Below are 24,756 nucleotides of genomic sequence, written 5' to 3'. Positions count from 1 at the left end.
TCCCCCTGACAAAGCCATGCTGACTATCCCTGATTAATCCTTGCCTGTCCAAGTGGAGATTAATCCTGTCCCTCAGAATTTTTTCCAATAGTTTCCCAACCACTGATGTTAGACTCACCGGCCTGTAATTACCTGGTCTATCCCTGCTACCCTTCTTGAATAATGGTACCACATTCGCTGTCCTCCAGTCCTCTGGCACCTCTCCCGTGACCAGAGAGGATCTGAAAGTTTGTGTCAGTGCCCCTCTTTCTCACCCCCCTTCTCTCTTCCCTCTGGATCCATCCCTCTCCCCCTTTCTCTCTCTCGCCCCTTTCTCTCTATCTCCCTCCCTCACTCTCCCCCCTCTCTCCGTCTCCCCCACCTCTTTTTCCCCTCTCTCCTTCTCCCCCCTCTCTTCCCTCTCTCTCTCCCCCCTCTCTCTCCTCTCTCTCTCCATCTCTCTCTCCTCTCTCTCCCCCCTCTCTGTCCCCCTTTCTCTCTCCTTCTCACTCCCTCTCCCCCAAGACACATGAAGTGTCCTGAAGTTCCCACATGGAGCAGGAATTGCAAGTAACAGGTCTCAGCTGCCCATCCATAATCTAAACAAAAATCCTGTATTCCCTCTTTCACAATCTAGTTAGTATCATGTCAGGCGGGAAAGCAGCCTGGGAGTGGATGGCAGCTAAGTCTGACATTTCAGGGGTGGGAGTTGCAGGGGTGGATAAATCAGACATCACGGGGCTATACAGAGAAATTGGACATTGGGATGAGGTTGATGGGAGAGTCGCACATTGCAGGTTAGTTGGGTATCGTGGGGACGAATCTGACATTGTAGGTGATCAGATATCACAGGCATGGTATGAAAGGGGACTGGACCTCTTGCAGGGGTCGAACGTCACGGGGGAAGTGAATCAGATATTGCAGTGGGAGGGGAGGTGAATCAGAAATTGTGCTGGTGGTAGGACTGGGAATTGGGCATCATTGCAGCGGGGTGGGGGGGTGGGATGGTGGTGGTGGGAGATGCAGTCAGGCATCGAAGGGGCAGTGGGAGGGACATCACAGGGTCAGGCACTATGGGAAAGTGTGCAGAGTGAATCAGACATTGTGGGGAGTCGGGCATTGTGGGGAAGGTGGGAGGGTCAAAGCGAACATTGTGGGGAGTCGGACATCTCAGGCACTGCAGGCCAAAACAGATGCAGCAGGGTGTGAGGGCGAATCAGACATTGCAATGGGATTGGGCATTGCGGGGGAGGTGGGAGACAAATCAGACATGGCCTGGGGTTGGAGATCGCGGCGGAGAAGGAGTTGGACATTGCGGAGAGTGGACATTGTGGTGGTTGGCAGTCCAATTACATGGACATAAACTTATTGGGCTTGGTAGAAGGATTTCTGCTCCTCTGGCCCACAAGCAGCGCATTAAAGGCAATTACCTCATGGATCTGGCCCTTCTCATCTCATTTTCCAATCAGGATTCCCGAGGCCCAGGAATTCCTGCCTCCATGTGTTAAAAATAAAAGCCCAGTTAAAATGAAGAGCAGATTGGTCAACCGACCCTGACATGGCTTTGTTAAACTCAAGCTTATTGTGTTGAAGGTGGGTTGGGGTCAGGTTTGAGAATTTTTAAACTGTTACCTTCCCACCCATCCCCAACCCATACATCCTTGCAGATTAAAATTTCACCATTTGTGTTTAAAGATAGCAAGACTAGAAAGAAAACTGTATAATCAATGATACATAATATTTTATGATGCAGGAAGACTAATTCCAACAATTATAAGCTTTTTTGACTCTGAACCAAACTACATGATGACTAAACCTTTCATTATATGATGCGAAGTACTGTTCATTTGCATCAAATTAACCTTCACCTTTATGATAAAATCTCTTGTTTATATGAATTTTTCAAATCACAAATATATAATTTACATTCTGAAAAATGTTATCTTAAATATTTCTTGTCCTAAAGGGAAAACTGTTTTTAGCTTTTGTCAAGTAATTAAGTTACCTTTAAATTTTACATGCAAAGTCCAGAGAAAGATTGCTTTTCTGCAGGCTGTTAGGTTGATTTTATATTCAACTCAAATGCTTACAACTCTGTCACCTTCTATATTTGTCTAATTCGTAACACCTTTGACTCATTATACAAAACGCTATAGTTGAGAATGCTAATTTCATAGAAAAGTATTGTGTTTTGTCTTATATATAATTTCTAGTACAGCTCTTCTTTCAAAAGCAGCTCAGCACTTTCATGATTTTTGCTGCTTTGTTAATGAAACTGTGAACTGCAAAGATTATAGGACTTTTTTGCCAGGAAGAGGGAGATGGGTGAAAGTAGTAACCAAAAATCATGGCTGCCAACCACGTATTTATGGTAAAGCCATTTTACTTTAAACAAAAAATAATTATGCATCTGCAAACATGTTGCATGAATGCACACAAAGAGATCAGCTGGAATAGAAAAGATGGATGCCATTGCATCATATTTTATCTTTCATTTTTTTAAGTGCTTGTCAAGGTAAATACTAGTCTGGGGAATGGCAACCAGCGTCAACATCAAGCACATTCAGATCAGGTACAACACAGTTGGATATAGGATAAAGCTCCTCCTACTCTGTTCCAACAACGTTCCTTAACCTCAGAATCCCACATCACCTGAACTAAAATGGCTGCTTTTCATATTTCTCACACCAGCCATTCTTCTGAGTGGCATTACTAACTGATGCTGTATTCAGAATAGCTTTGTGCAGCAGACCCATGTGCACTGGATTGAGTATCCCCAAAATCATTCAATATAGCCAGCAGACATTTAATCAGTCTGAGTTGGATGTTAACAGGTTCCAGAGGTGAAAGGCCAGTGTCTAGCCCACTGCATCACCTTTACGCTCTTTTTATTGTGATGCGCTAGTAAGACACCAAATCTAATAATCTTATCACATCTTGAATTCATTTCTAGAAGCTATAATATTCATGGAGCTGTATTCCTGAAAGTGTCATTAAAATAAAGAAGTTGCAATATTATTAACCATGAATTTCTATGTCATACACCCCACACCATCTTAAACATTACTGTCATACTGCCATCTTCTGGATTTATAATGACACTGCTGTGGGTAAGGACTGCAAGGCATCTGAGCAAAACAGAATCCATTTAATCATAGATATAAATTGCAGAAGCTGCCCAGAATTAATGTGCTGGATTTTAAGGTGTGGACACATTGGAAGCAGTGGGAAGAGTGGGGAAAGGATTCAATAGCATATGGGAAGCCTGGAAGTAAGTGCAGCAAGTCTGTCAGTGGCTTTTTAACTCAGCTACCACATTGTCATTTTAATTCCGGGTTTCCCGTCTAATTAGCAAAAGCTTGTATGTTGACAACTCACATCAAGTGATATGAAATGCAGTATTTAAAGGGATAGTGCATTCTTGCTAGTTGAAGAAGTTGGAGTTGGTATAGAGCAGCAAAGCACTATCGCAATGGAGTTGAGATGAGCAAAGACTGTGCCTTACCTCAGTCATGGCTCCTTGGATATGCTAATAGGGGCTGTAAGGAGCTGGAGGAAGATACTGTTCCTTAGCAATGGAAGGAAAAAGCTTATTGCTGACACAAAGAAGCCATGTTTGGAGCTTTTCCAGCTGGTCAGCAGCAAGAACATGGTACCGTGCTCTTGGATCCAATGCAGGAAACACTTCACTGGTCTAAGCTGGGCAGGATGGGTGATAGCAATGGTGCATTGCCTTCCATCCTGGTGGGCATATCACCTCAAATCTGTCTTATCAAGCCTACTCTGGCTCATCAGTCCTCCTGCTAACTTACCTTGAAAGTGCACCCATCCTTCTCTGTCTGTGCACATCTGTCCATCCACCACTGAGAGTCAACCTCTTCCTTAGCCTATCCCTCATAGTCACCCTCATCAAACGTTTTCCATCCATCGGGTGAGCACATCCATAATTGTCACTCACTGATCTTGTCTTTCTCTCCTTGGAGAAGAGAGTACAGAACAACAGGGAAAGAGAGAGAACCAGACGTAGCCCTCCAACCATCTTGCAATTAACACCTGCAGAGGAGGAGGTGTTTAAGATCAGCATAACCTCTGCATGCTTGGCTGTCGGAGATGGGGGCGTACCAGGTACCTGGTGACATAATTAAGTATCAGGCAGCCATGTGGCATGCAACACTTACTCAATATAAGACTATGGGCTGAATTTTACCAGCCCTCTGACATCCGGGGTTGTGGCGGGGGGGCCCAGCAAATCCATTCGGGAGAGGCCTGCCAGGCCTGGACGCCGGGAAGGCTCTGCCACATTTTACCAGCGGTGGCAAGGCCTCGGGATGGCTTCCCCCACTGCTTGGCCGTGGAACATTAATCTAAATATGCTAATGAAATTAAAATGAATGAATAAACACTTACCTGGTAGCGACAGCCTTCCCACGCCGTTATTCTGGCCAGTGGCGGAACTCCTGTGCTTTCGGATCTCCATTTGGAGATCAGAGGCGTGACTCTGGTGGGGAGGGGGGAGAAGTGAAATTCTCAGGGTGGGGGAGGTGGGGTGGTAGCAGGGAAAACTATTCCTATTGTTGGTTGCAGGGATGATGGGAAGTGGTTGAGGGTCAAAGGTGCTGAAGTCAGGGGGGATGTTCAGAATATCAAAAAGTGTTTTTTTGGGGGGATATGTCAATTTATTAAATGAGGACACAGTGGGGAGTGGGAGAGGAGAATCAAAGTTAAATTAAAACTTTTCTGCAGGTTTTATTAAAATGGGACTTTTAAAAATAGAAATGAAACTGAGAGGCCTGAAGCCCTTTAAAAATGGCGCTGCCACCTGCGTGGTAGTGCCGGATGCCATTGCTGGGGAGGGGGCGCCTGTCCCCTTTACGTCACCGGGGAGGCACTCTGCCCCCTCCATGCTAATGAGCTGCCGCACATAATATTGCGGCGGCTGTGCAGCGGACATTTCGTGCATGTGCCGTGCACTTTTTCAAGCTTCCTGCCAAGTGGGCTTAACAGGGTTGATGTTAAGAGGCTGTTTACCCTGGCTGGAAAGTCTAGAACTAAGAGGTACAGCCTCAGGATAAGGGACAACCATTTTGGACTGAGATGAGGAGAAATTTGAAGTAACATTCTTGCCATACCAGTGCCAGGCATTGGCCATTTCCCCTTGACATTCAACGCCATTACCATTACTGAATTCCCCACCGACAACATCCTAAGGTTACCATTGACCAGAAACATAACTGGACCAGCCATATAAATACTGCGGCTTCAAGAGGAGGTCAGAGGCTGGGAATTCTGCAGTGATTAACTCACCTCCTGATTCCCCAAAGCCTGTCCACCATCTATAACGCACAAGTCAGGAGTGTGATGGAATACTCTCCACTTGCCTGGGTGGGTGCAGCTCAACAACACTCAAGAAGCTCGACACCATCCAGGACAAAGCAGCCCGCTTGATTAGCACACCATCCACCACCTTAAACATTCACTCTCTCCGGCGCACAGTGTCAACAGTGTGCACCATCTACAAGGCTCCTTCAACAGCACCTTCCAAATCCGCGATTTCTACCACCTAGAAGTACAAGGGCAGGAGACACATGGGAACACCACCACCTGCAAGTTCCCCTGCAAGCCTCAGGATATGGGGTGTGCCATTCAGAACCAATATGAGGAGAAATTTCTTCACTCAGAGGGTGGTGAACCTGTGGAATTCTCTACCGCAGAAGGCAGTGGCGGTCAAGTCATTAAATATATTCAAGAAGGAGATAGATATATTTCTTAATGCCAAAGGGATCAAGGGATATGGGGAGATAGGGGGAACAGGGTACTGAATTAGACGATCAGCCATGATCTTTTTTGAATGGCGGAACAGGCCCGAAGGGCCGAATGGCCTACTCCTGCTCCTATTTTCTATGTTTCCAAGCCACACACCATCTTGACTTGGAACTATGTCACTGTTCCTTCACTGTCGCCGGGTCAAAATCCTGGAACTCCCTTCCTATCAGCACTGTTGGTGTACCTACACCACATGGATTGCAGCGGTTCCAGAAAGCAGCTCACCACCGCCTTCTCAAGGGCAATTAGGGATTGGCAATAAATGCTGGCCTTGCTAGCAATGTTCACATCCCAGAACAAATGTAAAAAAAATTCTTCACTCAGAGAGTTGTGATTCTTTAAAATTCTTTACCCCAACAGAAAATGGATGCTCAGTTGCTGAGCATGTTTAAAGATCAATAGATTCTTGGTACTAAGGGAATCAAGAGATATCAGGATTGGGTGGGAAAGTGGACTTGAAGTCAAGGATCAGCAATGATCTTAACAAATAACGGAGCAGGCCTGAGGGGCTACATGGCCTTCTCCTGCTCCTATTCCTTATGTTCTTGGATTAACTTGATGTCAACAGTGACTCAAATATGATCAAATACATAATGATAACTTCAAGCATTCTTACATTGACAGTACTCATTCATGTATTTTATCTTGCACAGGGCCTTCACACATCTATCAGGAAGTGATGGAGGTCACGCACCACCACCGCAACTCCTTAGAGGAGCTCACTCCCCTGAGGGTGCACTTTCACAAGACTTATGCCGATCATGCACTAGGGCAGATACTCGCACTTCAGAGGGACTAGTTAATGATAGCTGCATTTTCACATACTGACTCACACTTCACAAGTGAGCGAGAGCAGATGGTAGAGTCAGGGACAGCAGTGGGGAGTTTGTGTTGGAAGACACAGGATTCTCCAACCTTTGTTTAGCTGGATGTGGATACTGTACCCCAGGGGCCGTCAACCAACCGGCTACTTCTTGAGCAGCAGCAGCAGAGAATGTGCGGTGTTCTGTCAGGCATTCCAAGTGCTCTGTGCATGATTGCAAAGAAATTGGAGGAGTCAGTCTCAAGTACGAGCGCATGCTGTCGCTGGCCTTCGCAATGATGTCTTGTTTCATGCAAAGAGTCGTCAACTGCATGGACTGTGAAACGCAGCAATAATACGAGTGCATATAGGCCTTCAACAATGGTTTGCGCACTATAAATGACACCTGACATAGGATAAATGGTACTGTAGCCGTGGCCTCTCTTTATCCCACTTACCAGTAGCAAAGTGTTCTACAGCACATTGCTAGCAGTGAAGTGTAGCTGGATCATGAGAGTTGGAGGGATTATGGTGAAAGCGGACATGGAAATGGGGACTCAACTCAAGGCACTTTCACTTCACACCTGCTTCCCCCTCACCCCCACACCACCCACCACCACCCCCCACCCCCATCTCAAATAGTATCCGAAATACCGTCTTGTGTCCTGATGGCTGAGTCTGCTCCTGCACAGCTGAGAGTGCAGCAGTCTTTAGTAAGCCCTCTCAGGCTCCAAAACCTAAATGATGTCGGCCAAGAGCATCTCAACAGTCAGAGCAAGGACCTGAGCAACCCCTCTCTACCTCTGCTGAAGCCATAGAGTTGCTGCATGTAGAAGCGCTAGGAAAAGGAACAGTAAAGATATGTAGTTACACAAGGATAGGCACATGGGTGTGCTAACACATTGTTACATTGTTAAGTTCTGTTTTCTATTTGAGTCACATAAATATTATTCTTTTGCACCACTTTCCCATCTTTCCCATTCTTGGTTGTTGTCTGACAAGTGGCCTTTTCAGTTGTGTAATGATAAATGAGATGGCTTGAATTAACAGTGACCAATGAGAAAGGGAACTTGTCTGTTTGTGGGAACACTGTGTGAGTGGCATTGGGAGGGGGGGCAAAAGAGGCTTTTGCATGTGGTTATTGGACAGGTGGACTAGTGGAACCTAGGTGAACCTCACAATAATGAGGGCATCCTGGGCTGTAATGTGTGCCACTGGTGGTACATTGCCCACATCACCTTCTGCTTCCTCCTCCCCTCCTTATCTTCCGCTTCCTTGGATTCCTCTGAAGAGTTTTTGCGCTCCGTGTCTTGGTCCTCCTTCAGGTCCAAACCTCACTGCAGCACAATGTTGCACAGAGTGCAGCACATAACGACCATTCTGAACTCCCTGGCTGGTACATACTAAAGGGTGCCACCAGATCTGTCCAGGCGCCTGAAGCGTATCTTCAGCATGCCAATGGCTTGTATGATGGCACATCTGTTGGTGATATGGCATTCATCGTATTGCTCCTGGGACTCATTCCTCAGGCTTCTGAGAGGTGCCGTCAGCTACATTTTAAGTGGGTATCCCATGTCTCCAAGCATCCAGCTGGTAATTCTGCTTCCAGGCCTGAAGAGATCAGGGAGAATGGACTGCTGCAGGGTGAAATCATCATGGCAGCTGCCCGCAAGTCTTGTGCACACCTGTGTAAAGATCTTTTTATGGTTGCACACCAGCTGCACATTGATGGAGTCGAAGCCTTTACAATTGATGAACACCCCAGGTGATCTATGGATGCCTTAATTGCCCCATGTATGCAGTTGTTGATGCCCTGCACCTGTAGAAATCCAACAAGAGCTGCAAAGCAACTAAGCACCTGTTCATTCTGACTGGCATTCTCAAAGGCAAAGTTGGCATAATTGGCAACCCTGGCAAAGAAGCCATCAATCACCTGTCTTATGCATTGTGTGCCACTGACTGTAAAACCCTGCAAATATCTCTGGCAGAGCCCTGGAAGAATCCAGAGACAAAACTGTTAAAGGTGATGGTGATTTTCACAGCCACTGGTAAAGCATGGACACCAGGTCATTTAGCAGCCTGTCTAGTTCCAGCAGGCTGCAAATGTTTGCCACCACCTGATGCGGCACCCTGAGCTTCCTGAGACATATCAAGGAAGTTTATCTTCTGTCTGCAGATCCTGTAAGCCAGGTATGGCTTCCTGCAAGCTGCACCTCTCTGCTGCTCCCCTCTCTCCTGTGGAGCTACAAGTCTGGGCAGTAACCTGTTGCTGGTCCTTTTGCTGCTGCTGGTGATGTTGCTGCTGTTGTTGCCTCTGCTTCTGGTGCTGTTGTATCCAGTGATGTTGCTGGTCATCTTTGTCCTCCTCTGAAGTCCGATATAAGGACACCCATGTTGATCTGATAGATCAGAGCTTCGAAGTGCAGATAAGACCTCCAAACCTCCAATGTATAGGTGACACCTTCATAGTGTTGAAGTGTAACCTCTCTGCACAATTCTGTGAACAAAACCCTTCCCACAAGCAGGTAAGAAAGCCATTGTGAGTACTGAGTACTTATTGGCATTTTCCCCTAACATGCTTTCAGAACCCTCAATTGCCACTATGTATTTGTTTTGCTTTCACTGGCGAGTTCCAGGAAGCCCGGGAAACCTTTGGACCCAAAGTTAAAGCAGAAGACTCAAATCAATATCACTCTAATCGAGCATTTAACATATCCTGAGTGGCAAACCACCTCTGCTGAGCGGGTTGCTCAAACACAGCCTAACACGCTACAGTGAAATGCAGACATTGATGAGTTGGAGCCCATTTCCCGACGCATTGTCGACTTTGCCATTTTTAACCTCCCCTAGCTGCATTCAAACTCACACACTCCAGCTCATTAAAATTCAGTCCAGTGAGTTTATGTCAGAATGATTGCTGGAAACTGACATTCTAATATACATCTTGTTCATTAAGATTAAACTCAAATCTATTATGCTCAGCACAATCTCAAGTGTATTGCATTACATAGCTTGGAATAAGTTACATGGCCAATATTGGTTTGATGGGAGACAGTATGGTACAAAACAATCCCAGATGATCTCATAAACCATGAAAGTGAAGGCCAATAAAGACTGGATTGCAGCTTTTAGCTCACCTTCTGATTTGTATTGGGCTGAATTTTACAGCCCCCCCACTCCCCCCCCCCCCCCCCCACCAAAGTCGGGGGTCATTTTGGGGCGTTGCGGGGGGCCAGAGAATGCCTCTGGCAGAAGCCCGCCCTGGGCCTCAATGCCGGGAAGGCCCAGCCCGATATTGCCGGCAGCAGTGTGGCCACATGTCGGCCCCCCCGCCCCCGCTGCTGCTCAGCATTGGGAGCAGAGTTTGCACATGTAAATAAATTTAAATAAAGGAATTAGTTACCTCCTCACCTCTGCCTTCCATCTCACTGCAATATTGGTTCCAGTGGATGGCACTCCCATGCCTTCAGATCCCCATCGAAGGATCCGAGGCGGAACACTGAAGCACGTTTTTCAGTGTGGTGGGGGGGGTTGAGGTGGGGTCAAACTAATCTCATTGGTTTAGTGGATGGTGGGACAGGTTAGAGTTTAAAGTTTATGTACTTGAGTCGGGGGGAGGTCAGGTGGACAGGGGAAGTGTTTTGCCGGGGGAGAGGGCAAGTAATGCAGTGCATGGTTATGGGGGGATGGGAGAGAGACAAATTAAATGTTTAAATTTTTTTTTACCTATTTCTTTAAATATTGAAATTAAATAGAAGGGCTCAGAGCCCTTTACAAATGGCGTCAATGCCTGCACAAAGGCTGCTGACGCCAATCCCAGGGATGGACCACCTGCCCTCTCCGGGGTCCGCCCCGGCCATTTAAATGAGCCGCCACGCTGAATATTGCAGCAGCTCCGCAATGTGCGGTCCGCACAGGCAGACAGCCATTGTTTACATACGAATGTAAAATACAGCCCATTATTTGTGAGGGATTCAGGTCCTGTTTCTGTGAGCTATTTCTCAAAATAAAAAGAGAAGTAAAAAAAAAATGCAAATTAAGTGCGGAATTTTTTTTTCAAAAGATAGATGATATGAACAGGGTACAAAGCCAAGAGGCCAAGTAGCAGAAGTTTAAAAACTTTAGTCTAGAGTTTCTATCCTTTTCTGGGGTGGATGTCAGGGTAATGATGGTAGATAGCCTGCAAGTGGGGCTGCAAACCTACTTTGCTAAGTTTCAACCCTATGGAAAAACAAATAGGAGATTCTGAGGGAGAGGGAACTGCTGGGTTCTTCTGCCCATCCCCTCCTCATGTCCTAACTTTGGTTCAGGATGGGTGTGGTGGGGTGAAAGGAGGAGCTTTTGCTACATTCCATTAACCCCTGGGAATCCTGCCAGATTTGCTACTGTAAGACCTAGCAATACACATACCTGCTTTGATCGTGCAGTGATCCAATCCCAAATCTAGGGGTTGGAGCCATTATCATATAAGAGGCGGGCAGCTGCACCAGTCCTGGCAGAAAGCAGGCACAGATAATGTTCTGCAATGTAAGTGAGCTGCATCAGGAAGCAATTAAATCACAATTGATCTCAGAGGTATTGATTGCCATTAGATTCTAGGACTACTATCAATGGAGTGTCCAATATGATGTGACAATCTTATCCCCTTCATGTCAACCAGCTTGTGGCTGACCTCTCAGAGCAGATCTGAAATATTGTTTGTTTCCCTACGTGGGGGTCACTGTTGTGCCAAGGAATGGTAAAGCTGCCTGGTCTTTATATCATACTGACTCCATCCCCTGAATTTGGGATTGGATCACTGCAGGATCAAAGCAGCAAGCATAGGTGTCCTGGGCCCAACCATCTTCAGTTGCTTCATCAATGACCTTCCTTCTATCATAAGGTCAGAAGTGGGGATGTCCACTGATGATTGCACAATGTTCAGCACCATTCGTGACTCCTCAGATACTGAAGCAGTCCATGTAGAAATGCAGCAAGACTTGGACAACATCCAGGCTTGGGCTGATAAGTGGCAAGTAACATTCGTGCCACACAAGAGCCAGGCAATGACCATCTCCAACAAGAGAGAATCTAACCCTCTCCCCTTGACATTCAATGGCATTACCATTGCTGAATCCCCCACTCTCAACATCCTAGGGTCTACCATTGACTAGAAACTGAACTGGAGTAGCCATATAAATACCGTGGCTACAAGAGCAGGTCAGAGGCTAGGAATCCGGTGGCGAGTAACTCACCTCCTGACTCCCCAAAGCCTGTCCACCATCTACAAGGCACAAGTCAGGATGGAATATTATCCACTTGTCTGGATGGGTGCAGCTCCAACAACATTCAAGAAGCTCGACACCATTCAGGACAAAGCAGCCTGCTTGATTGGCACGCCACAAACATTCACTCCCTCCACCACCGATGCACAGTGGCAGCAGTGTGCACCATCTACAAGATGTACTGCAGCAACGCACCAAGGCTCCTTAGACAGCACCTTCCAAACCCGTGGTGTATACCAACTAGAAGGACAAGGGCAGCAAATTCATGGGAACACCACCATCTGCAAGTTCCCCTCCAAGTCACACACCATCCTGACTTGGAACTATATCGCCGTTCCTTCACTGTCGCTGGGTCAAAATCCTGGAACTCCCTTCCTAACAGCACTGTGGGTGTACCTACCTCACATGGACTGCTGCGGTTCAAGAAGGCAGCTCACCACCACCTTCTCAAGGGCAATTAGGGATGGGCAATAAATGCTGGCCTTGTCAGTGGCACCCACATGCCAGCAAGGAAAAAAAGGATATTTCATTACTAGAATAGATTAATACAACAAAAAATCTTTTCTGAACATCTCAGCAAAATTATTGTTGTAACATCAGAGGGAGATTTAATATCATTGCGTGTGAACTAAAATCTCAAAAGATAGGCAATTCAGTCATAGAATTCTATGAAGTTCCATGCAGTTTGACAGTCTATTACATAAACTTACATAGAAAATAGAACCATAGAAAATGGGAGCAGGAGTAGGCCATTTGGCCAATCGAACCTGCTCCGCCATTCATTATGATCATGGCTGATCATCCAACTCAGTAACCTTTCCCGCTTTCGCCTCATATCCTTTGGTCCCTTTAGACCCAAGAGCTATATCTAACTCCTTCTTGAAAACGTACAATGTTTTGGCCTCAACTGCTTTCTGTGGTAATGAATTCCACAGGCTCGCCACTCTCTGGGTGAAGACATTTCTCCTCATCTCAGTCCTGAAAGGTTTACCATGCATCCTTAGACTATGACCCCTGGTTCTGGACTCACCCAGCATCAGGAACATCCTTTCTGCATCTACCCTGTCAAGTCCTGTTAGAATTTTATAGGTTTCTATGAGATCCCCCCCTCACTCTTCTGAACTCCAGCGAATATAATCCTAACCGACTCACTCTCTCCTCATACGTCAGTCCCACCATCCCAGGAATCAGTCTGGTAAACCTTCGCTACACTCCCTCTATAGCAAGAACATCCTTCCTCAGATAAGGAGACCAAAACTGCACACAATATTCCAGGTGTGGCCTCATCAAGGCCCTGTATAAATGCAGCAAGACATCCCTGCTCCTGTACTCGAATCCTCTCGCTAGGAAGGCCTTTATTACCGCCTGTTGCACCTGCATGCTTAACTTCAGAGACTGGTGTACGAGAACACCCAGGTCTCGCTGCATATTCCCCTTTCTCAGTTTATAGCCGTTCAGATAATAATCTGCCTTCCTGTTTTTGCTACCAAAGTGGATAACCTCACATTTATCCACATTATACTGCATCTGCCATGCATTAGGCCACTCACTCAACTTGTTCAAATCACCCTGAAGCCTCTCTGCCTCCTCCTCACAACTCACCCTTCCACCCAGTTTTGTGTCATCTGCAATTTTGGAGATATTACATTTAGTTCCCTCATCTAAATCATTAATATATTGTGAATAGCTGGGGTCCTAGCACCGATCCCTGCAGTACCCCACTAGTCACTGCCTGCCATTCGGAAAAAGACCCATTTATCCCTACTCTCTGTTTCCTGTCTGCCAACCAATTTTCTATCCATCGCAATAAACTACCCCCAATCCCATGTGCTTTAATTTTACTCACTAATCACTTATGTGGGACTTTGTCGAAAGCCTTCTGAAAGTCCAAATAAACCACATCCACTGGCTCCTCCTCATCAACTCTACTAGTTACATCCTCAAAGAATTCTAGTAGATTGGCCAAGGATGATTTCCCTTTCGTAAATCCATGCTGACTCTGTCCGATTCTACCACTGTTCTCTAAGTGCTCTGCTATAAAATCTTTGATAATGGACTCTAGAATTTTCCCCACTACTGACATCAGGCTGACTGGTCTATAATTCCCTGCTTTCTCTCTACCTCCCTTTTTAAATCGTGGGGTTATATTAGCTACCCTCCAGAGTCTATAGAATCTTGGAAGATGACCACCAATGCATCCACTATTTCTAGGGCCACTTCCTTAAGTAGTGATGCATACCATCAGGCCCTGGGGGTTTATCGGCCTTCAATCCCATCAATTTCCCCAACACCATTTCTCTACTAATAGTGATTTCCTTCAGTTCCTCTCTCTCACTATTTCTTTGTCAGCCATTTCTTTGTTCCCCATAATAAATTCCCCTATTTCTGACTGTAAGGGACCTACATTTGACTTCACCAATCTTCTTCTCTTCACACCCCTATAGAAACTTTTACAGTCAGTGTTTATTTTCCCCGCAAGCTTGCTGTCGTACTGTATTTTCCCCTTCTTAATCAATCCCTTGGTCCTCCTTTGCTGAATTCTAAACTGCTCCCAATCCTCAGGGCTGTTGTTTTTTTCTGGCAGATTTATATACCTCTTCCTTGGATCTAATGCTATCTCTAATTTCCCTTGTAAGTCATGGTTTGGCTACCTCCCGGGTTTACTTTTGCGCCAGACAGGGATAAACAATTGTTGCAGTTCATCCATGCGCTCTTTAAATGTTTGCCATTGCCTATCCACCATCATCCCTTTAAGTAACGTTTCCCAATCCATCACAGCCAATTCGCGCCTCAAACCTTCGTAGTTTCCTTTACTAAGATTCAGGACCCTTGTCTCAGAATCAACTACGTCACTCTGCATCTTGATGAATGCTATTATATTATGGTCGCTCATCCCCAAGGGGTCTCGCACCACTAGATTGTCAACTATTCCTCTCTCATTACACAATACCCAGTCTAGGATGGCCTGTTCTCTTATTGGTTCCTCAACGTATTGGTCCAGAAAACCATCCCGTATACAGTCCAAGAATTCCTCCTCTACAATGTTGTGACTAATTTGATCTGTTCAATCTATATGCAGATTAAAGTCACCCATAATTACAGATGTTCCTTGATCACATGCGTCTCTAATTTTCTGTTTAATGCCATTCCCAACATCACCACTACAGTTTGGGGGTCTATATACAACCCCCACTAACGTTTTTTGCCCCTTAGTGTTTCTCAGCTCTACCCATACAGATTCCACATCGTCAGAGTTAATATCTTTCCTCACTATTGCGTTAATTTCCTCTTCAACCAGCGATGCAACTCCACAGCCTTTTGCTTTTTGTCTGTCCTTCCTAAATACTGAATACCCCTGGATGTTCATTTCCCATCCCTGGTCACCTTGCAGCCATGTCTCCGTAATCCCGACTATATCATACCCGTTTACATCTATTTGTGCGATTAATTCATCCAATTTATTGCGAATGCTCCACGCGTTAAGGCACAAAGCCTTAAGGCTTGACTTTTTAACATTGCTTGTCCCCTTCCCACTATGTTTCACTGTGACCCTGTTTGATTCTGGCCCTTAACTGTGAAGTGTACACAAGTACTGACAGCAAACAGTGGAGAATAATTCAAAGTTAAAATCTAATCTCAGGATTCTGATACTGTTTGCAAAACATTCTCACTGGTTGCGATATCATTTGAAACTGTCCATTAAATTGCTGGTTTTGTAAGTACCCGTTACTTCCCATTGTATTTTATCTAATAATGTGCCATCTGATTAGTTTTGTCATTAGCCAGTTGCAATCCCAGAAGTATTCATGAAAGCCATCTGTTTCATGTTTCAGAATTACATCAATCCTCCTACCTCTCACAGAATCCATTGTTTGAATAATAACGTTCCTGAATAACTTGTCTATCATGAGCACTTGCTTGATCTGAAGATTTTCCTGAAGCTTTTCCAGGTATTTTAGTGACCTGCAAATAAAAATGCAGCAATAAAACTCTTCTCAGAGGGAACTGAGATCGTCAATGTGCTTGTAGCTGAATATTTATGTGCGACATTTTACATCAGGAAAGCAGGTTCATCTTTTACACTGTCTATTGCATGTATTGTGCTAAGGTTTAAATATAGATTCTGCAAGTGTTGACAAAAGAACACATTGTATTGATTTATTTATATAGGAGTAATCCTTGTCCATGTAATGTCTGAGGTGTCATTAAATGTATGCGGTGGATAATTGGCACAAAATGTCTAATTAGTAGTCCTGTCCATCAATCAGCTAAAGTCAGAAAGCCCCACATAATGGGGAATAGGGTGGATGATACCAATTATAATTTTGGCTACAAAAGGAAATTTATAGCTGCTATGAATGTTACAAGAAAGTTATGGCTTCTGGCTTCAGCCCATAACAAGTCTACCACACAACATCCCACAACTTACTTTTATTTTAATGAAAGCTCATAGACCTGAAATGTTAACCCTGTTCCTTTCTCCACAGATACTGCCAGACCTTCTGAGTATTTCCAGCATTTTCTGTTTTTATTTCAGATTTCCAGCATCTGCAGTATTTTGCTTTTGCTCATGGATTCACTCAGTTTGAACCTGTCTGCTTCAATTGACAAGAAACCAGCCATGCACTCCAGCTCTTTCAACTGCCCCATTATTAATCCTATACTTTACTCACCAGCCCATGTTGTCACTTTAACACAACAAACTCCCTAGATTGCTTTCACTAAAGCCTTGCTACCATCCTGCTGTGACATCAGTGCTTCCCTGTCCAACTCCCATGCTGACAGCTCCACGCTTGCTGCATATCTGCTGCCTTCCCACTCAGCTTCTCTCTCCACACTGCCTAACCAGACCCAAAGGCCCTCCGGGTCAGTCTCAGGTCTCGCTGTCTCTCCACTTCCTTCAAAATTAAAAGTCACTTGGACAAATGTGGATTAATGAAGGAAGACCAACACAGATTTGTTAAGAGCAAATCATGTTAAGTTAACTTGATTGAGTTTTTTGATTAAGTAATAGAGAGAGTTGACGAAGGGAATGTAGTTGATGTGGTGTATATGGACCTCCAAAGGCATTTGATAAAGTGTTACATAACAGGCTTGTCAGCAAAGTTGAAGTCCATGGACTAAGGGAAAGTGGCAGCATGGATATGAAGATATGAAGTTGGCTGAGTGACAGGAAGCAGAGGGTGGGAGTGAACGGTTGTTTTTCAGACACGAAGCAGGTATATAGTGTGGTTTCCCAGGGATTGGGATTAGAACTGCTGCTTTTCTTGATCTATATTAATGACCTAGATAAAATTTGCGCATGACACAAAACTTGAAAGTATTGTGAACTGTGACGAGGATGGTGTTAGACTTCAAGAGGACATAGAGAGGCTGGTGGAATGGGCGGACACATGGCAGATGAAATTTAATGCAGAGAAGTGTAGAGCAATACATTTTGGTAGCAAACGCAATATAAAATAAAGGATGCAATTCTAAAGGGGGTGCAGGAGCAGAGAGTCCTGGGGGTATATGTACACAAATAGTTGAAGGTGGCAGGGCAGATTTGGAAAGTGGTTCATAAGATATATGGGATCCTGTGCTTTATAAATAGGGGCATAGAGTACAAAAGCAAGGAAGTCATGCCGAACATTTATAAAACACTGATTCGGCCTCGACTGGAATATTGTGTCTAATTTTGGGCGCCACACTTTAGGAAGGCTGTGAAGGCATTGGAGCGGGTACAGAAAAGATTTAGGAGAATGGCTCCAAGGATGAGAGACTTCAGTTAAGTGGATTGATCGGTGAAGCTGAGGCTGCTCTCTTTAGAGAAGAGAATGCTGAGAGGAGATTTGATAGAGGTGTTTACAATCATGCGGGTCTGGACAGAGTAGATAGGGAGAAACTGTTCCCATTACTGGAAGGGTCAAGAACCAGAGAACACAGATTTAAGATGATTGGCAAAAGAACCAGAGGCGACATGAGGAAAAACCTTTTTACACAATGAGTGGTTAGGATCTTGAATGCACTGGCTGAGAGTGTGGTGGAGACAGATTCAATCATGGCTTTCAAATGGGAATTGGATAAATATTTAAAGAGAAAACATTTTGCAGAACTACAGGGAAAAGGCAGTGGTGTGGGAGAGACTGCACAGACACGACTGGCCAAATGACCTCCTTCTGTGCTGTTACCATTCTATGGGCTGAATTTTATTTCAGCAATAGAGGTCCTGGCAACAGCCTGAAAGCGAGGGGGGAGGCGATCCCACCTTGACCCTCTATTGAACCCCTGGCTGAATTCAATTCTGATTGCCAGCCAATCAGAAGGCCAGTAGCTCAGCGGTCCCAGCAGCGCCACTGGAAGTGGTGGCCACTGCTGGTACTGCAGGAGGCCCAGTGCAGTGAAGATGGAGGGGGCCTCAGAACCAAGGTAAGTGATTTTGGGGTCACCGGGGCCAGTCAGGCAGGCTCCAGCGAGTGGCTGGCGGGGATGGTTGGTGAGGGTGAGAGGAGATCTTGCCACAGGTGTGGCCATCGCCACCTGATGGGCCCTACGTAGGTCATGTATTGTCCCCAGAGGAGGGACACCACCCCAAGCCTGTTAGGAGGCCACCAGGTCTTGCCTGGCAGCGTCTCCAAGTGGCAGCAGGCCCCTCTGACTTTGGCTAAATGCCAGTGGAGGCAGAAGGTGGCCCTTAATGGGAAGTGGCCTCATTGGCCTCCCAGCAGACCTCCCATTTGCCATGGTGCCTGCCATGGGCAAAATGGCATGGGGGCAGGACAACATTAGGCGTGACACCTGACGCCACCCCATGACATTTTGTCTGCCCCACCGCCTCCCACCCCATCTCCAAGGGCCGGATGAAATCCAGCCCAATGATTTTATGATTGGTGCATTACTTCCTCAAGCCTTCACTTTGCCCACCACCCTGCAACTTGCTAAAAATCCCAGCCAATCCTCTCTCTTATTTTCACCCCTTCCTCTTCTGCTGAACTCACCAAATCATGCTGCAATATAGTTCCAAAGGCAGTACCTGCTCTCCAGTAACTTGCTTAATGTCTGAGCCTCAATGGGTGTGTTCTAGCAGCCTTTCCAACTGTGGAGACATAAAAATTAAGTCCCCAGTCCTATCTGTTGCCTATTTTCAGTCAGGCAAACCTCGAGCAGAGGTCCTTGGTTAGCAATCAGGGAAAGCCTGGCCAATTTTTCCCTTTTTAAACTCAGCTCAATGTAACCAATTGTATTGCTTCTCACTGCCCGGCTAAAAGTGACTCACTCAGAGATCAAACCAGTGGCCATCCATGGTTATATGGCTCAGTACCATACAATCTGTGGGATTTATGCATTGAGACATTAAGGATGCTACTTAAATATTTCTAATACAAAATACCAACTTTCGCCCTTATCAGCATTTTATGTAGCAATAGATTCTCAAAGTTGCTGTGTATTTAACTACATATCAGTAAACTAACAAGTTCATGATAGTATAGACATATAGACCATTCATTTCCGCAGAGAATCACCCAAATGTTACTTTAGTGCAACATTTATGCTGTTTCTCCATGGTTTCCTAGATCTTTCCTCTTAGTTATGGTGGAAGAGGCAGACTCCTTTGCCTCACTCCAACCTCCTTGATTAATCAACCCTTCTACACACAAGCGAAAATAATCACATGCTTGCCAATAGACACGCATGTTGCACAAAAATAATAAAATAACTGACTCACTCTTCTGAGGATGTATTGCTTTGAAGAAGCACAGTAACGTGAATCACATCCCTGAGCAGATAAAGAACCTGTTGTGCTGAAGAGGCTGTTTCGAAGTCCTGCTCGTTTGTTGAAAGATTCGTTAGAGCTGCCGACATTTGGTCAAATGTGGTCAACAGATATTCAGGCAATCCACTGCTGTACCAAAGATTAAAGACCTTAAAGTGTTCCATGAAAGAGACAAAATAACAGAGTGAGTCAAAGTAGACAGTAGAGCTGTTTCACTATCCCTTAAGAATACACCCTCAGTATTAACATATTAGATTGAGGAAGCAAACAGGGAGCACTGTGAAGAGCACTGGGATCGGAGCAGTGTGAAGCAGACTGGGATCAGAGCAGTGTGAAGCAGACTGGGATCGGAGTGTGTGAAGCAGACTGGGACCGGAGCAGTGTGAAGCAGACTGGGATCGGAGCACTGTGAAGCAGACTGGGATCGAAGCAGTGTGAACAGACCGGGAGCAGTGTGAAGCAGACTGGGAGTATTGTGAAGCAGACTGGGAGCAGTGTGAAGCAGGTCAGGATCACTGTGAAGCAGGTTGGGAGCAGTGTGAAGCAGACTAGGGGTATTGTGAAGCAGATTGGGATTGGAGTAGTGTGAGGCAGGTCGGAATCACTGTGATGAAGTTTGGGAGCAGTGTGAAGCAGACTGAGATCACTATTATGTAGGTTGGGAGCAGGCAATATTAGTGGTGGCGGCCAGTTAAGAGTCTGCCGCTGGAACCACCATCCAATTGAGGATGGCAGCTCATGTCTCAGAGCTGCTGGCCCAATCAGGCTGCAGGGAGGAGAGGGTGCCTCCATGTTGAGGCACCCTTGAAGGGTGGGTAAGAAATTGGTTCAATATGCAGGCAGGCCCTGGAACCCAGAGGAGTGAACCATCCAGCATCAGCGGTGGTGTCACAAGAGTGGCCTTTGCCACTGGGGGCCCTTCCGTGGGTCACAGAGCAGCCAGAAAGGAAAGCCCCTCCCCACCCCGGGAAGATGCTGGTGGTCTTCCCACGCAGTGGGAGGCCATAATGGCACCAGTAAAATCCTGGCACCGTGGTCAAATGGCCATTAATCAGCCAGTTAATTGAATAAGTTATCTACCTGCCTCTGAGCCACTGCCATTCCCGCTTCTGGGAATATCCCATAGCAGCGGGAAGATATCGGGCTTCCCTCCCAACACCTTCTGCCGCCATTTAACCAGCCCTCCCACCTCCCAGCTTGTCTGCAGAGGACTCGTAAAATTCAGGCCTACATTTCAACATTAGTAAAATATGATTGTTCAGCAAGTTCAATCAGACCGACAGCTCACATGGTTCATGGACTGCAATGTTACATTTTGTTCCAATTATGGTCTATTTTCATTGTTATGTCCTCCGCCTCCTTCTGGAATATGCCTTTGCAAAGCAGGTCAGGAAAGAGGTTGTTGTCGAGGTTCATCCCGAGCAGCTCTGTAACACAGGAGTCTGTGCTCTACGGGCTGTTCCCAGGGATGCACACCGCGATAAACATCAACTGCTGCTGGAGGAGTATCAACTCAATGAAAGATGCTCTTTGATCTGCCCGAAACTTGCTGATCTTCCAGCGACCGAGTGTTGCAGAGTGGCACATTCCAAGGTCCAGGACTACGTGCTGAGGGACACACTAAAGCTTGGGGCAGCCGCCACAAAGGCTCAATGGGGAAAGGCCACTGTGTAAGGTCCTCCCACCATAGTGAACTGAGGGGCTGGAACCTGTGTAAAACCCCTTGGGCTGTATGCATCAAAAATGTTTTTTGCTATGCTCTGTACATTGCATATAAAATGGAATGGCAAGAACTGTGAGGCATCTCATGTTCTGTATTGAGGGAATCTGATCTCTATTGTACTTTCTGAAATGTGAAATTTGAACTGTATTTTTTACAGATTTTTGTGAATAAAGTATATTTTTGGAAAAAAAAAATTCATTGCCAATTGTGAAGTAACCAAACAGATTTTTCAGACTGAGCATTATCCTTGTAATTTCTCCACACATGAATAAGTCATTTAGTTGCAGCAATTTTAGTTGATTTCAAACTTCATTGTCCTGATCTTCTTAAAATAAATGCTTGCTTATTGTCTAAGGTAGCCTTTGTAAACAATTCAAGAGTTCAAGTACAACAGCAGCCTCATCAGCAGATTGTGTCTTCTGTTAAACTTAATCTGTATTTTACAAAGACCAGACAATGTCCTGGCCAATTATTGTGTGGAACAATGCTTCGGAATCATTTGCGTGCCACTATTCAGCAGTATAATTGGCAAGTATATAGGCCCAAAGTTTGCAGTCAATGGCGAAGCAAGGGCACTCACTGCTGTTCTCAAAGTAAGCTTTGCTTTAAGATTAAGTAATCACTGTGGCAAACAATTTAACTTTATCACCCTGGAGTGGTATTGCAACTCATTGCATTTCTATACTGGGCAGTCCCCGTTGCAGTGATGTCCTCAAGATGTTCAAGCAGTCAATCAAGTTAAATAACTCTCATGGACACCCAACCAGGAAATGAAAAGCACTGAAATAAAATCACGTTCAGAAATGTCAACATATTAAAAATTGGGACATATACATGGGGTGAAGATGGAAGCTGAAATAGTCTGAAAAAACTTTGAAAAATATTAAAATAAAATTAGTTTTTTAAAATTTACTAATTAACCATAATGGAGAATTTAACAACACTCCACAAATAAAAAAATATTTTCTCAGGGCCTGTTCTCAAAATACAGTTGCTACTGAATGCTGAAATGCTATTCAATTTTTTAACCAATTCCTACCCCAAAAGCGTGAGTTAAAAGCAGAAATAATTCATTGGTTTGGTTCCCATGGAGATAAAGTCACACTTCCCCTTTCACAATCTGGATGGATAGCAGAACACTGATTTGGAAAAAGAAGTATGCTTTCTTCCAAATATCTATCTCACAGACAGTAACAAACTTCAGGACTCACCAGTCAGCTGGCATTTTCCACTGGAAACAACCAGACACCTGATTTGCCAGATCTAGACTCACACCCCACGTGGAATTGCCTTCCATTCTCATCAGCTTCCCACCAGGAGTGAAAATTGGCCTATAGAGTGCACTTTTCAGCTGAATGTTTCTTCCTTAATCCACTGATTCCACCATCTATAATAATCCTTCATATAAACAGAGTCTGTCTGTACTTTCTACAGTTGAAAATAAAATCTTTTCTCTGCACTTTTCTCCCCTCCTTCTAGATTTTATGACGAGAATAACATGGGAATGTTTAAAAACAGGGGAAGTTTATTAGACCTAATAAGTCTATTTCTTTTCACTGGCAAACTCATCTTCTCACAGTATCCCTCAATCCGCTCTCTCTCCAAACACCCAATTAATTGTCCACTAAACTCATACATATATTTATATTATCTGGTTTTGTGGCTTCCTCTAACCTATTCCATAACTCTTTGAAGAATTAAAAAACAACCATTGCCCCATTGAACCTAATCCACTAGTGTACCAACATGGAAGAGTTAGGACACTCGAGGAAAGAGCCTCAGTGGGCCTAAAGATCTTTTCTTATCCTTAACCTTTCTTATGTTCTAGCTTTTTAATTTTTAAACTATATTAAAAATATTGGGATTACCTTGTCCAAAATATTCTATTTAATATTATATCATATTCAAGTAAAATTCATCTGATTTGATCCAAATAATCACAAATCCCAGGACCAAGTGATTTCCATTCCAGGGTTTTAAAGGAAGTAGGTGTGAAAATTGCAGATGCCTGAACTATAACCTTCCAAAGTTATCTTGATTCAGGAACCTTTCCTCATTTCTTTAGATTGGAATATTGCACATGTCACTTCTCTATTTAAGAAAGGTCATAGAGTGGGAAACTAGGGAATTATAGACCAGTTAGCCTAACATCTGTTGTCAAGAGTCTAAAATTAAGGATAGGGTGACTGAACACCTTGAAAATTTTCAGCTGATCAGAGAGAGCCAGAATTGATTTATAAAGGGCAGGACATGCCTGATAAGCCTGGTTAAAGTTATTGATGTGGTGACTAAAGTATTGGACAGGAGAATGTCTACGGGATATTACGGGACTTTCAGAAGGCATTTGATAAAGTCCCTCATAAGAAATTGTTAGTTAAAGTTGAAGCTCATGGAATCGAAGGCAAATTATTAGGAAACTAGCTGAGTGGCAGGAGACAGAGAGTAGGGAAATTGGGCAGCTGCTCTAATTGGCAGGATGTGACGAATGGTGTTCCACAAGGAGTTTGTTGGGCCTTAATTATTCACCATATTTATTAACCACTTACATTATGGGATAGAAATATCCAAATTTTCTGATGATACAGTGATAGATGGTATTGTAAGTAGTGTAGATAGAAGCATAAAATTATGAAGAGATATTGTTAGATTAAGTGAATGGGCAAAACTGTGGCAAATCGATTTCAGTGCAGGCAAATGTGAGGTCATGCATTTTGGACCTAAAAAGGATAGAACAGGGTACTTCCTAAATTGTGAAAAGTTGGAAACAGTGGAGGTCCAAAGAGACTTGGTGTCCAGATATATAGGTCATTAAAATGTCATGAACAGGTACAGCAAATAATCAGAAAGGCTCATGGAATGCTGGCCTGTATATCTAGAGGACGAGAATATAAGGGGTAAAGTCATGCTTCAGCTATACAAAAGCCATGGTTAGACCACATCTGGGGTGTTGTGAGTTGTTCTAAGCTCCACACTCTTGGAAGGATATATTGGTCTTGGAGGGAGTGCAGTGTAGACTCACTAGAATTATACCTATACTCCAAGGGTTAAGTTGCGAGGAGAGATTACACAAATTAGGGTTGTATTCCCTGGAATTTAGAAGTTTAAGGAATGATTTGATTGAAAGTTTCCAGATAATAAGGGGAGCAGATAGGGTAGATAGAAACTATTTCCACTGGTTGGAAGCCTAAGACTGAGGGGCATAGTCTAAAAGCAGAGCCAGACCTTTCAGGAGTGAAATTAGGAAATATTTCTTCATGCAAAGGGTGGTAGAAGTTTGGAACTCCCTTCTTCAAATGGCAACTGATGCTATTGTTAATTTTAAAACTGAGATTGATAAATGTTTGTTAGCCAAAGGTATTAAGGGATGTGGGGCAATGGTGGGTATATAGAATTAGGTCGCAGATCAAGCATG

General features: G+C 44.6%; 1 protein-coding gene across 1 annotated transcript in view; it reads right to left on the bottom strand.

Annotated features, from left to right (window-relative positions):
- LOC137380771 (ATP-binding cassette sub-family A member 13-like) overlaps positions 1-24,756 on the bottom strand; it is a 330,301-nt gene that overhangs the window by 225,865 nt on the left and 79,680 nt on the right. The window contains exons 11-21 of the mRNA XM_068053109.1: positions 19,574-19,770; positions 18,116-18,397; positions 15,722-15,831; positions 11,015-11,096; positions 8,852-9,003; positions 8,352-8,596; positions 8,022-8,154; positions 7,843-7,937; positions 7,406-7,442; positions 6,747-6,997; positions 4,387-4,477 (exon numbers count right to left, since the gene is read on the bottom strand). Of these exons, the coding sequence (XP_067909210.1) occupies positions 4,387-4,477; positions 6,747-6,997; positions 7,406-7,442; positions 7,843-7,937; positions 8,022-8,154; positions 8,352-8,596; positions 8,852-9,003; positions 11,015-11,096; positions 15,722-15,831; positions 18,116-18,397; positions 19,574-19,770 (1,675 nt within the window). The remainder of the gene's footprint in view (positions 1-4,386; positions 4,478-6,746; positions 6,998-7,405; positions 7,443-7,842; positions 7,938-8,021; positions 8,155-8,351; positions 8,597-8,851; positions 9,004-11,014; positions 11,097-15,721; positions 15,832-18,115; positions 18,398-19,573; positions 19,771-24,756) is intronic.

This window comes from Heterodontus francisci, chromosome 2, assembly GCF_036365525.1.
Source record: "Heterodontus francisci isolate sHetFra1 chromosome 2, sHetFra1.hap1, whole genome shotgun sequence".
Classification (NCBI taxonomy): Eukaryota; Metazoa; Chordata; class Chondrichthyes; order Heterodontiformes; family Heterodontidae; genus Heterodontus; species Heterodontus francisci.
This window is presented reverse-complemented; position numbering and strand designations above follow the sequence as displayed.